We start from the raw sequence: 14,421 nt of genomic DNA, 5'->3' as shown, positions 1-14,421 counted from the left end.
TATCACAGAAGCCTAAAGGAATTGCTAGAAAATATTTTTATTTATAGTAAGCTTAACCATATAATTAATTGACTGTGGCTCTGTAGCAGGAAGCAGATGTCTGTGCCCATTGTTTCTTGGAGTACAGTGAGGAGGAGCAGGATTGCCTCCCCTTACCCTTTCACTTAATAGTGATATAAAAGGAGATTGGCTGAACTCAGTGCCCAAAGGAGTGCCTTGTTTCAAATGTTTTTATTTTTCTGTGCTTAAAAAGTACTAAAATTACTCAAATTTCATGTAACAGCTTCTGGTAGCCCTTTTTCAAATAGGGACTATTCTTTTGCTGCCCTGTCAGATTTTGCAGCAGTCTGGAAAGAAGTTTGCAGGAGCTGATGCAATGTGGGTCATTGAACAAAGTTTTAGTTCAGAAACCTGCTCTAAACTCACTGCATGCTCAATTGGTTTTACTGCACATCCAGTCCAGCCTTTGGTGACAGTGGTTTGATTGCTGATCCTGCTCTGAATACATTCTTAACTAGGCATGGGAGAGATCATTTCTGCATGGGCTAGGCACAAGCCAACAGGAAAATAAAAGGGTAAATACTCAGCTTTCATAAAAGAGAAATTGGGTACTCCTTTTGTGGAAGGTGTAGTTGGATGACCAGAGCTGCACAGAAAATACACTGGAGCACTTATCTGCCAGCAGAGATCCTCAGACCTGCAGGGCTCCTGTCTGTGAGGCTGGAGGCACTGCTGGGCATTGGCAGATTGGAAAATATCTGTAAGATACATTGAGTCCAACTGTAAACCTAATACCAGTACAGGCTCCCAGCAACATGGTGGTTATTTTTTGGATATACTTGAGTTTGCAGAGGAAGAGGTTTCTCTGGGCAAGGAATGGGCATAACCCAGGAAAGCTGCAGAGGGCTACATCAGCTAATAACATCAAAAATCTGTGCCATTATTATTATCTGAATTGATGCTTCTTTGATACTTCTGGAAGTTACATCCAGGTCTCAGCTAGATCCATCCTACTTGGAGAGGTGGCTTTCATCTGCAGACCTCACCACCATATATAGCTTAACAGCTGTGGGGGCAGTAGAAGGGTGTGGGATGTTTGCCCAAGATAGCAGAGGAAGTTGAAGACTGTGTCTCATTATTAGTCATTACTTGCCTTGCAGGACCATTTTTTGCTTTTTCTGTAGAAGACAAGCTCACAATGGCATCTGCATTTTATGCACTTCCAAGAGAGGCCCCTGAATATATCCTGGGTTTTGGGAAAACAGAGATGTATGAAATTTAAGTTTTCCACTATTTCAAACCTCAGTTGGAGTACTGGAAGAACAGAGTGTTTTGTCATTTGTTCATTTCAAATATGTACAATCACATGGCAACTCAAGTCTTTGCTTAAGGACTACTTCACTATTTCCCTAATACTTTTTATCCCCATTGAACTGCATTAAAAAAGCCCAAAACAACAACCCTATGCCATCCCTTACCACATGTTTAAAATGGACATGTGCATTTATAAAAACCTTGAAAGTTTACTCAGCTAGAGTGTTGTGACTTAAATTTGCAATGCTCAAAGCATGCAGATGGCCCCAGTTTTCTTCAGTCACTAAATGTTCTCAGCACAGTTTTCTATTCTTGACATGGGCTATGTACAGCTTTTGACACGTGCTGTAGTTTGCTGCTCTTGGTGCTGACTGCCACAGAGATACACCCTGTGGCTGTGTTGGTGTAACTCGCTGTTCACTGGGCTGTGCAAAGAGCCATGAGCTGGGTGGAGCGCGTTCAACACATAGCAGATAACTCATCTCTGTCTTTATCAGGTGTCACTGGCTGGCTCAGTGCCAGAGGTTCCTGCGGCTGGGAGAGCATTACGTGTGACTGACAGCCAGCTGGCTGGAGAGGTGGGCACAAGGACTCTCAGGAGCAGGGCATCAGTTCTAAAGGGGGCACAAGCACTGTGTTAATTTTGTGCCTTGGGCTGCTGCTGAATATCCATGTAATAGCTGGGCTCATGTTTCTCACGCTACAGTGGCTTGGGGTTATTTCAACATTCTGTGTGATGTTCTTGGTGCTTCAGGGTTGATGTAAACAGAATCCAGAGTAAAATTCAAGGTGATTGACATCCTAGTCATGTGAGAAAGCACCTTTCTCTACATGCTGCCCTCTGGTCTTTGCTATCACAGGCTGGAGCAGCACAACAGGAGCCATTGAGGTTTGGAATTGATCCTGTTTTGCTTCTGTTACCCTCTAGATGGGATGAGGGACTCCTTTCCCCAGACCTCACAGGAACAGGGAGGCTGAGGCTTAGCGAAGCTCTACTTGCTCTGGCTGTGGTTCCCTCTGCCCATGGCATGTGCATAGGTGTTACTTGTATCAGAGCTGAAGTGAAGGAAGTAGCTGTTCCTGCTCTGTGTCTGCAGTGACTAACATGGAGAGCTGCTCAGTACTCACCCAAAATCATGTAACTTCACAGGGCAAATGCAAGTCCTGGCCTGGTTCTGCAGAAATGAAGTGAAGAGTCTGTGTGCAGGGCAGGGAATTGTATGGTCTGGTGAGGGAAGGGGAGTGAGTTCTCAGGCATGTGGGATCCAACCAAGAGTAATGATGTAGTGGTGCAGATTTGAGATGGAAGGTGCCTGTTGACTTTTCAAGAACAACCCTGGTGCAAAGGGTCACACATTTCAGTTGCTGTTTTTCCAGTTGCACAGAATTTAGAAAAACAGGAAGAGGTGGGAAGAAGCAAGATGACATCCTCAGGAAAGGGTTCTCCAGTGCACACAAGTATGTTTTACATGGCGATGTTCTTTTCACTTGAAAAAAGAAATCCTTGTCCACCAGCCACAAGAGTTTCTGATGATCACATGTCAGTACTTATCTTGGAAAGACTACAACTACTCCCTTAAACCTAGGAGCCACACTTAGGGAGTGGATTGGCACAGACACTATCCCCTACATCCATCTATTAACAGTATAGGGACAAGGACAAAACGCAGAAAATGTGAAACAGAATCGATCTTATCTGCAAATACACTACAAATTTAAGCATAGAAAAATTTACTGGTTCAGCCCTTGAATCACATGAACTGGTAGAGGTGTGGTTTTTTCAGGGCAGATGTATTGATTTATATAGTGTAGGGTATGTTCTTAGTAGTTGAAAAGCTTTACACAGACTGGAAATTTGATTCAGCAACTGTAACTTACTCCTGGCTTTTAAGTTAGCTGCAATTGCCACTGGACTGGTTATGGTACACAGACAAATGTACCAAAGCCAAGTGGCTCTTTTCTAGCTGTACTTTCAGGAATGTGACCAAACACACAAGATTTTTACAGAAATTAAAAAATCCATTAATAGCAAAAGTCATGAATCTAAGCCCAAGAGACTAAGTGGATTTGGGCAAGATGAGCATTTAAATAAAACCTAAAGAGAAACCATGTATTTCATAACAATATTCTCAGATAACTAATGAGGTACCTGTGCTTCACACAGGTTAGACTTCTGTTTAAACAATGAGCCCTTTAATGTTTTACTGCTATTACATAATAATCATGCTCACAAAAGTACCAAAATTAATGAAATTTTATTGGCAAAAATCAAGTTGAATGTGACCTATTGAATTCAACAGAAGTGAGCCTCAGTTTAGTTTATCAAAATACTTCAGTTTTCCAGCTGGATCTGGAATTATCTGTGCAAGAAGGAAAATGAAAATGTTAGTCAAAAACCAAAGCCACGAAAACATAGCAAACTATAAAGCCAGAACAGCACAGTATTTCACAGTAAGGTGCTACTGCCAACTCACTTGCAACACTGAAGAGTAATTTATCAGTTGATTTGGTACTAGATAGCTGTTGATCTCTAAAGGTACCTAACAGCAGTAGCAGAGAGATTCAACCAATTGAGGCATGAGAGAGTGCAGCCTAACAAAGGAAGAATTTTGACAGCTTGCCCCAAAAGCAAGATATTTTGGTAAATTAATATCTGTAATCTAGAGGCTCAGAATTTACTTACAGTTCTTCCCTTGGCCACCACACTCTCATGGCTTCCTCTGGTTTGATCTAATTAAATCAAACACATTTAGAAGGCATGACTACATCTTTGAGAAAGGCTTTTTCAACTACTCTGCTATTGTCTGCATCTTTTGCACAGAGGAGGTGGACAATGCTTATGTATTGCTTTACATTACTAAATTGGCAGTGTTGGAGCTGTTAGTATCAGCATTGTAAGACTGTTGTTAGAAAATGTATCAATGTCATGTTATCTAGGTGATCCTAGTTATGGAGGGCAGAACTTTTCAGTGCCAAAATACAAATGTTGGGCCAGCTCGCCCTCTTTCATTTTACAGTCTTAATATCCAGCTTCCCCCATTATGACACTCCTCTGCTGGCTTGAAAAAATTGACTCCCAGCTTCAAGTTTCATCCTAGGAAACTTTCCTATCCAGCAAAGAAATGTGGTTTAACATTCCACTGGTTTTTACTATCAAGTACAATGCTCACTAACTCTGCTTAGAGACTGCTGGGACCTGGTTTTTGTTGAGCCAGCTCTTTAACAACTGCTCTGTCATCACCAGATGGTTCAGAAGGAAGCCACATGCTCAAGTGACAGTGATCTCATCTGAATGAGGCAGCTCAGACCTCTGGTGAAAGTTTCATTATTCTGCTGAGGCTTGCTCTGGGCCAGGGAACACAAACAAGTTCAGTGAGTGTTTATGTGAACTCTGGCTCCTCTGCCTCCAGTCACAGGGAGCCCAGGAGTAGCAAAGGGAGGGCAATTGCACAGCAAAGCAGTGCTCCCTGCTGGAGTGCTGATAGTGGCACTGGCTCTGGTACATACCACAGCAGCCTGGAAACTTCTGTCTGTCTTTTTTTAGGTAGTGTCAGGATGTGCAGTAAGAACCACCAAAAATTTATATGGACAAATAACCAAGAAGATACAACAAACTCAAGAGGTTTGAACTTTCCCTCATCAGGTGTTAACAGGAAAAAGTTCTTGATCCCAAACTCACTGCTGATCAAGTGAATTTTGTTCACACACCAGGAGTCTGAAACAACTGGGAGATGTCTAGTGTGAGGGAAAGAATCCCCTAATGAAATCAATAGTAATTCAAATGGTGTAAGTTTAATAATGTGACATGACTCATACCTTCTCACTGAAAGTTGCTGAGATTTTGGATTTGGCTCTATCAGAAATGGTAACTGAGTGCTTGTTAGTACTACATGCATGTTAATATAAACAGTGACTTACTGTTTCACTGCCAGGTTTCCAACCAGCAGGGCAGACTGAAAAAAAAAAGGGACAAAGTTAGCTTAAGTATTTTTACACTCACAGACTTTTGTGTGCTTAATATTCTCTTTCTGACCTTAAAGTAAAACACCATGAAGTGTCACATGTCAATATCTGAAACTATTAAGTGTGCTGTTTTCTTTACACATGGGATGGTGACTGAGCAGTTTACACCTGACACCACCCACCACTTCAGTTACCTGAAAACTGCAGATCTCTGGATGGATGCCTATGCCTTAATTTAATTGTTGCTCCCTTCTACAAAAAGTACTGGCAAAGCAGTATCTGAGAAGGAACACCTATTCTAGTAAACCAGAAGTTTTGCAATAAAATTCAGGTGACTACATAGAGACCTAACTTTCTTTCTTTGAAACCAAAACTAGGAGCATTTTTTAGCAAAGAGATCAGTTCAAATATTTCACAAGAGACTAATTTTATTTGTAACCTTGCTTAGGAGCAAAGGGATTGCAGCATGTGCTTACCACAGTGTGGCTGGGAGCCCTGGGACCACCTGAACAGCTGCACATTCTGGAGTAAAGCTCTCATCTATTCAGAGCTCTCCTCTGAGGCTTCAGCCCAAGCAGTTATTTCATATTACACTGCTTTAAGATTGGCTGGCAGACAAAAGGCCTCACATGCTAGTAGGAATTGTGGAGAACTGTTATTCTGTGTAAAGAAACCAATGAAGTGTCTACAGCGGCTCTCCTCAACATTCATGTAAAAGCTGGGAAAAAAAGTGTTATTCTGGAAACACTGCAAATCAACATTCTGTAAGCTGGCTTTGCACTAAATGTGGGGAAATTTCCTTAGTCAGATGTGCATAGCCTAAGTATCAACATCTATTTTTTCAAGTCAGTACAGCACAGCAGAATAATGACTTGTACCTTCATATAAAAGTACTTTGAAATGCTTGGAGACATTGAGTTGAACTGGAAGTTAAGTTGCTAAAAGTGTATCCATATCTAAACAAATCTTCAAATAAGTTATTTAAAGAAATGTGAAAAAGTTCACCCCATGCTTGAACTGGAGGAATAACAATTCTCGATACAAAGTAATGATCTGAGGACTGTAAAATTTCTTTGTTGGGGAAAGATGATCACATAGCACTTATACAGAAAACACAAGTAATGGTGCTGTAATTTCCACAGTATCACCACGTATCTTGACATGAAACATTCTCAGTTACTTGTCACAGGTCCTCACTGAATAGCACAGGACAAGGATAGCCTGCATCTCCATTATTTTAGTATGCAAAAATGTACTGAAATATTGGGCCTCATTCTTCACAGCCTCATATTTTGTACAAATTTATGCTTGTGACACATGGTACATCAATTCAGACTAGAGGAATGCTTTATGCTCTCGTTCTCATGGATGTGAAACAAAATGTAAATTACTATTCCAGAAACAACCTAAGGACCTGGGACCACAGAATCAAGCAGGGCAATCAAACCACTTCAGTCACTGTATGAGACCCCAGTTCCTTAATGCTACTGAACACCTTTCCTCCAAAAAGCTAATACAGTTTCCAGGCTAAGTAAAACAATCTTCAATATGGCAATACTTAAAAGAGCACCTTCTCCATGTTTGTCTGTGTACTGGAATGCTTGTACTAAACGAAGTGTTTCATCCACTGATCTCCCAACAGGAAGGTCATTCATTGTGATCTGTCGAAGGATTCTCTTATTGTCAATAATGAAAAGGCCTCTGTGGGTAGAAAAAGTGTGTGTGTGTGTTAGGAAACAGAATTAATAATAGTGGTATTTTTATTTATATCAGCTGGATGGGAGGAATTTGATCTTTGCAAACACCCTGTAATACTCACCACCAGTAACCTACTATTCTTTACCTGGGTATCAGAGGACTTGAGCTGAGCTCCAGTTAAAACCAAAAGAATATACTTCTTTGCAGAACTAACATAGAACTAAGCTCTCACAGGCCCTGCTGGGGGATGCTGCAGATGCTAGGGCATTACAGGGATCTCAAAATAAACTACTCAGTTTTAGGCAAATGTATCTCTTCAGGTAACCTTAGTCTTGACTCCATCTGGACTTGGGAGGTCCAGAGCAACTTCAGTTCTGGGGAATCCTGCACATTTGCCCTGCCCTAGGTAGATACTGATGCCTGCTGTTAAACAGGATATTAACCTTGATCCCTCTTCTGACTCATTATGACTACATTTTTTGTAGTCATATATTTTGCTATTATATTCAATATTTGCTACTTGCCATGAATCCCCAAGTAAAAGCTGGTCTAAAAGAAAAATTTCAAATGCTTCTTTAAATATAAAGCAGGAAGTAAAACAAACTGCAACCCAGTGAAATACCTAAGTGTATGTCCTTGATCTTCCAGATACACTCCATAATCCTTTGAAATCTGGTGTGTCAGATCAGAAAGAAGGGGAATCTTCATTGGTCCAAGTCCTCCTTGTTTACGAGGAGTATTAATCCTTTGAAGGGAAGGAAATATAGATGTATTTCTCACACAGATTTATATTCCTTACACAAGTCAGAAATCACAAACTACATCAGTATGGACAGAAGGATTTAGTGCAAGTGACATTTTTTCTGTTCTGCACACAAAGGAGATGAACAGTATTTGTGGCTTGAACAAAATGTTCAGTAGATCTTTTGCAGTTATGGCCACATCTGTTAATGATGACCTTTTTGTTATCAGTTGCATTTGCTTTATGCCAATGTGCTCATCAACTGGGACAAGAGAAGCATTTACTGATAGTTTCATTAGTATTTTCTTTTTGTATTAGTAGTATTTTTTGGACTGAGACATGACATATTGCAAGCAAGACACATTAAACAAACTTAAAAATTAAAGGTACTTTCACACACTAGGATTAAAATTTACTTTAAACAATTGTGTCAATAGCATCACACTTTCACACATTATGATATATCTCCACAGGCAAAAACCCTGGGGAGTACTGTTCTTTTGCCAAGTTGGAACTATGAATAATGTTTAGTGAAAGACAAGAGAAAAATCCATACCATGCTAAGTGAGTGAATTTTGAGTCCACAGAACATGCTACTACTTCAGTATTTATTGCTCTGAATTCTTCAATTCGGTCACTGAAGGCAATTATCTCAGTTGGACAGACAAACGTACTAGATGATTAAAGAGAAGATAAAAGCCAAAATTTCATGAGAAGCCAGCAAATTCTCTGATTAACTTAAAATGGTGAATTTATCATTAATTTTATTCAGCTTTTGCTTATTTTTATTGCTCTTTTACGTATTTAACCAAAATGCTGCTTGACAAACCCTCCACCCTCAGACTCCAGCTTTGGATTATTTCTGAAGACTACAAATCTATGGTTATTTTACAATCTGGATTCAGAGCTTGTACAGTTACTTTCTTTTAGACTTTACAAATGTGGCTGAATTTAAGCACTAAAAGCCAATTTTTTCAGAGGATCATACTATAATTTATTGTTACTGTGCAAATCTACAACTTTAAACTAATTTGTCTTCAACTTTTTCTATTACAGAAGAACTAAAGTAGTAAAGCTAATGATGATACACCATTCAAAGTAGTTATGCACCTCTGTCCTCTTATCTTCATTTTGTGGAAAAGAATGGGATTGTCCTTTAAAATGCAGAGATGTTTTCACTCAATCAGTGAAGTTACTGCATTCTAAATAAAGGATGTTAATGCCAAGTGCTCTTAGGATGTCAGGGAATGAGCTTAAAGGGAAAATGCCACCTCTTGGATATATTATATACACTCTAGAAAGGATGCTTTCTTCCACTTGCAGCACTGATTTACAGCATGAAATAGAACATAGACTGCCTAACTGGGTAACTACAAAATTGTTTGTTTTGTGTGGAGACACAAATTAGTGGACCCAGTTACTAGGACAAAGACTGTGTTGCAATTTTACCAATGCATGATGAGAAAACAAATGCAAAGAATATATCTTCTTCTGTCACTCCTTTCTTCTCTCCTAAATTCTTACCAAACAAAAAATACAAGACCTCAAAAAAATAGAAGAATTAATGAATTATGAATCTAGAGTAGCTGCACTCAGTAGTACGCCTGCAGTGCTCTTACTTACAAGTCAAGAGGATAGAAGAAGAAGACAAGATATTTTCCTTCATAATCTGTTAATTTCAGCTCTTTAAACTCTCCATTAATGACTGCTGTTCCTTCCCAGTAAGGTGCTGGCTTGGAGACTGAAATGCAAAGAATGTTGGAAAAAAAGTCAGAATATAACACCTGTGTTCAAACCAAGCCGTCCAAGGACAGCTGTTCTTCCTTTTGCTTGAAAAACAACCTGCAGCAAAGTTCCAAGATGAAACTAGCTCTAAACAGGGGGGTACAGAATGATGAAGAAATGAAGGCTTTAGTACACACACAAAGTAAATAATTTGACCAACTTGTGCTCATACATGAGCGCTGCTGATCACTGATAATCAAGGCCACACAAACCTTATCTGGGCTGACTGAACAAACCCTGTGTGCACTGCCAGCTCAAGGCACCTGCTAGACTGAAGGGGAAAGCTCTTTAATACTTCAGGTCCTCTCATTGTTCTGCTAAAAATAGTTGTTAGGAACCAGAAGCACAAAAAAATTCAAACTCACTTTGCTGCTTTTTAGCCATGGAAACCTGTCTGGAATCCTGGTCCACAAAAAATACATGCCACAACATGGTTAAAGACAAATGCCTAAAAATGCAGCATATGTTTATTAAATTAAAAATCCTAAGCAAATTGTAACTTGAAGATAGCTGTGTTTTAAAAAAATATCCAGTTGAAAATCATGAAATATATTTACTATTCCTATCAGAAGGGATTAACCTTAAATTTAAAATATTAAAAATTAATCTGCCAGGTTCTATTTTCATACCATTGTGAATCCTGAGACAAAGGATAAGGTTTGCTGGATTACAGGGTGGTCTGAATATACTTGCCATGTCAAGGACAATGACATCTCCAGCAAATCAGGGAAAAGCTGATTTAAATATTATAATATTATCTGGATGGTGCCTGAATTGTTTGGCTCTTCTTTTCTTAGGATGACCCACAGCTGCAGAATATAGTTAGCAAGGATGTATAACAACGACCTTCAGATTAGGAGGGAGAAGGAAAAGATATTAAACGAAATACTGTATATCTTGACCCCTTTCTAAATGAGGGTAGTTTTTGCAGTTATAAACAGCTGTCTGTAATAACTTACATTGCAAAGGGAGAAAAACCCAAACGATATCGGTTACAAATATCTTGTCTGCTTTTCCTCGTTTTTTTTTTTTTTGGTCGCATCCGCTTGCAAACGTTTAAAACAGAACATATACCCTGGTTCAGTAATGGAAAATGATTTCAAATTGGAGATAATATCTGTGTGATCTCTCTGTACTCTGTGCCCTGCAGGACAGGACTTTGAGCAGGTGTCCCTGCACATCTCACAGCGATGCCATTTACGGTGTTTGTCCCCACGTCCGTCACGTAAAGCATTGAAACCGCATCAGAGCACAGGCACAAAGGCAGTGCCAAAGGCAGCGCGGTGGCGACGGGTTACGAGGGGCGCCCGTTCATTGTTTCTGATCGCAGTGTGAGCACAGAACATTCCTGTGGATCCCCTGAAGCGCGTCCCTGAACTCGTTCGCCATTTCTGGAAACACGGACCTCGGTGGACACCCGTGAGACGGCGGCGGTGACCACGACGGGGATGTAGCTCTGGAAGGAGCCGGCCCTCCCCCTCCTCCCCTGCCTGCGAGGCCGCCCCGGAGGCCGCAGGCAGAGCGGGCTGGGGACGGGAAGGGCCCGGGCAGCCCCCGCGCTCCGCCTGACGTGGCGCTGCCGCCGCCCCGCTCCGCAGCCCCGAGCGCACTGCGGGCACATCCCGGCCCCGGCCCCGGCCCTCCCCGCAGCCCCGGCCGCGCCCGGCACCTACTCTTGGCCTGGCTGAGGTGCAGCGAGTGGTCGGAGACGGGCAGCCGGGCCGCCTCCCCCGGGTACACCTGCCCGCCCGCGTAGTAATGGCACTGCTCGTCCCCGCGCTGCCGCGCCGGGCGCGGCTCCTCCGCCTCCGCTTCGCCTCCCAGCGCCGCCGCCACCAAGAGCAGCAGCAGCGCGGGACGCCGGGCCCCGGCCCCGCCGCCCGCCTCCATGTCCCGCCGAGAGACTGCACGTCCCCGCGGCGCGACGAGGGGCGGCGGCGGCGGGGAGGAGCTTGGCCCGCACATGGCCACACTCCCGCCACATGGCTGGGCCGAGCCGGGCCGGGGTTCAGGGAAGCGGGCGGGGGCCCGAGGGGTTGGGACTGTGCTACCCCGAGGCACAGCACAGCTACCCCGGAGCAGATCACGGCCGCCCCATCCCGGCACGGGAACCCCATCCCGGCACAGCCTCCCCGGGCCCTGCCCCGTCCGTGGGGCGGGCGCTGAGCGCGGGCGGTGCCGGCGGGGCTGCGGGCTCCCGCCTCGGAGGAAACGGGGAGCGATGTACGCGTGTAGAGAAAGAGGGGGAAAGAACGCGTGTGTCTGCAGAGAGAGCGCGCGCGAATCCGGAGCGATTGCAGAAGGAGGCTCCCCATCTGCTATCATCGCTCATCAGTGGCAGCGTGGCTTCTGTGGGCACGGCACCACTCGCGGTCATACCCAGCTGTGCCAAATGCAGATTGTACATGCTGGCCTCATGAATACAGGAAATGCAGAGAAGGGGTACTGCCTCAGACCCAAACCCTTGAATTATTGCCAGCTCGGCAGCAACTCGTGAATAGGCACCATGTAGTGCACGTGGTGACTGTGCAAGAGTGTGGTTAGAAATCAAATACTAAGTGCTTTAATTCACAGAATCACAAAATGGTTTGGGTTGGAAGGGACCTTTAAAGATAATCTATTCTAATGCCCCTCCAATAGTAGGGTCATTTGCAGCTAGATCAAGTTGCTCAGAGTCCTATCCAGCCTGACCTTGAATGTTTCCAGCGTTGGGGCATCCACCTCTGGTCAGCCTGTGCCAGTGTTTTGTAATTCGAAACCATTACTCCTTGTCCTATCACAATAGGCCCTGCTAAAAAGTCTGTCCCCACCTTATAAGCCCCGTTTAGATACTGGAAGGTTAAGGTCTCTCTGGAACCTTCTCTTCTCCAGGCTGACCAACCTGAACGTTTGCAGAAGAGATGCTCCAGCACTGTGATCATCTTTGTGACCCAGATGCCTTGGTTCAAGTTTGCCTAGTGAGAGGTCATTTTTCCCAGTGCTGAGTGAATTGTGGTTCATATCACAAAACAATTACATACATCACAGATAAGCATAGGTAGAATGTAATTCCACAGTGCATTTAATAGCAAGATTTTGAAGACAGTAAGTAGGCTTTGACAAGCAGTTGGTAAGGCTTTGCAGCACAATTTCTGGTTGAACTAGGCATACCTATTGGACAGGGACAGGTCAGGTCAGCTGTCAAGTGTATCAATGAAATTGTACCCAGGATGAGGTACAATGAGGGTGTGAAAGAGCTGGAGCTGTCCCTTATTGAAGGTGTTGACCTTTTGTGCTTTGAGCAGTGTGGATCCCATCCATCAACTGGTGGTCCAGGAACAGCTCTCCAGACTGACGATGGCAGGAACGTCTGCATTGCAGCCTGTCTCTGCAGATGATTTGTGATAAATGCTTCAGGATGCTGTGGTACCTGTGCCAGAATGGACAGTGCAATTTATCTTTTCTTTCCCCCCCCCCCTCCTCAAATGATACAGAACAAGCATGTAAATAGCAGAGGGAAAAGAATATGCTAAGGGCCATTTTCAAAGAATAAAGGCTCTGTAAAAGAAGAAAAGGATTAGCAACACACCTGTGATTATATGTTGTGTCTTGAAAATATCCTAATATTTTTCTGGTTTCCTGTAACAGATTTCACTCTTTTGAAAGATACTTCACAGAATTAAATTCACAGGAGTGGGAGAAACAATATCTTCCAGGCATGCTTGGACTTCTTAACCTATGATTTTAGTGTTCCTTTCTCCCAAAGCTTGGCCTTCTCTTCAGAAAGGTCTTTTTTTCTTTCCCATTTCTTGTGGTATTTGCCTATAAGTTCCAGTCCAGGTTCTACAAGCTAGGGTCATGCCACTCATATCCTTACTGCCACAGTAATACTCTTCCTTGGGCCCACCTGAAGGAAGGGATTGAAGGTTACTGAGGGTCAGAAGTGTAAGGCTCTGGACAGCCCTCTCATTAATACGGAAGCAAAATACCTGCATATTTACCAGGTGTGATCAGCATGTATGGAATTATACAAAAATTGTATTAAATGTCTGCCTAAAGGGGAAATGGACTTGATGGCACAGGAGATCCCCTTGTCCTGTTTTTTTCACAGAGAGTTGGTGGTGGCTATTCTCTGTTTATACCTCCCCGAGTGTTGAAAGCAGGATAAAACTGTTATTTTCAGGGCTGCTGTTTGAGTTTGACTCCCTCCCCTCTCAAGGTCATGTCATTAAAAAGAGGATGAAGAAAACCCGTTTGCTCATGTTAAGCACTCTGGCTGTGATGGAAAAAAAAACACTTAAACAATCTGTGTATTCCCACTGATCTCAGAATCACATGAGCTTTACATTTAAGCTTGCTAAAATGTGTTGATAGATTACTGTCTTACATGGTCTAACTCTAGTAGCACTGAATTTAATATCAAGAGTTCACAGACCAAGTTATTTTGGTTGGCCCTGCTCTTCTCTTTGTGATGGTGTTTTGAGCTGTAGGAAATGGCAGTAATTTGAAAGGTAGGCACACAGTAAGGTTGAAAAAAAAAGAGCAGTTGCAAGGTATGCACTTTGTATAATGTTAACATCCTTCAGATGAAAGATATTCCCACATATCTGTGAATGAGAGAGAAGAGCAGTAAAATCAATGCAGTAAAAAATAGAAAAAAAGCAGACCTCTGATGAGTTGAGAAAATGCTGAAGGACAAAAATGGGTTTTATCTGAATATAATGTTAGTTTAATAGCACTAATTTGAGGTTCATATGTGATTAAATGTATATAGGCATGGAATGGAGTTCAAAAGAGCATCAAGAAAGACTTTCTGGCTGATGCTGTACTCTCAAGACTTCTGCAAATTATTAAAAATGAAAAAAATTCATAAATGGAATCCATTATGAAATCAAAATATATATCACTCTTCTAAATGGAGAAGATGGGCAGCAGTCTTT

General features: G+C 42.5%; 1 protein-coding gene across 2 annotated transcripts; it reads right to left on the bottom strand.

Moving 5' to 3' along the window:
• Positions 1 to 3,550: 3,550 nt before the first annotated feature.
• On the bottom strand, positions 3,551 to 11,842 carry PRDX4 (peroxiredoxin 4). 2 transcript variants are annotated; one of them, XM_030234018.2, is made up of 8 exons: positions 11,176 to 11,842; positions 9,341 to 9,458; positions 8,274 to 8,390; positions 7,598 to 7,720; positions 6,848 to 6,978; positions 5,233 to 5,267; positions 3,998 to 4,044; positions 3,551 to 3,674 (listed from the first exon to the last, which is right to left on the bottom strand). In XM_030234018.2, exons 1-8 carry the CDS (start codon positions 11,825 to 11,827, stop codon positions 3,671 to 3,673), a joined length of 1,227 nt encoding a protein of 408 aa, XP_030089878.2. In that variant the 5' UTR covers positions 11,828 to 11,842; the 3' UTR covers positions 3,551 to 3,670. The 2 variants fall into 2 exon arrangements, with proteins under 2 accessions (XP_030089878.2, XP_030089877.2); XM_030234017.2 differs by lacking the exon at positions 3,998 to 4,044.
• Between the last annotated feature and the right edge of the window lie 2,579 nt (positions 11,843 to 14,421).

The sequence above is a fragment of the Serinus canaria genome, chromosome 1 (genome assembly GCF_022539315.1).
Source record: "Serinus canaria isolate serCan28SL12 chromosome 1, serCan2020, whole genome shotgun sequence".
In the NCBI taxonomy this organism is placed as follows: Eukaryota; Metazoa; Chordata; class Aves; order Passeriformes; family Fringillidae; genus Serinus; species Serinus canaria.
Note: the sequence above shows the minus strand (reverse complement) of the source record. Positions and strands in the feature narration are given on the sequence as shown.

Excerpts from the sequence above, each read along its gene's own strand:
- PRDX4 (XM_030234018.2), bottom strand. The coding sequence starts at position 11,827 with ATGATAGCAGATGGGGAGCCTCCTTCTGCAATCGCTCCGGATTCGCGC. Across the intron at positions 9,459-11,175 it reads GCACCTCAGCCAGGCCAAGA|TCTCCAAGCCAGCACCTTAC; the intron begins GTAGGTGCCGGG and ends TTTGCATTTCAG. Across the intron at positions 6,979-7,597 it reads GATCAAGGACATACACTTAG|AGGCCTTTTCATTATTGACA; the intron begins GTATTTCACTGG and ends TTCTACCCACAG.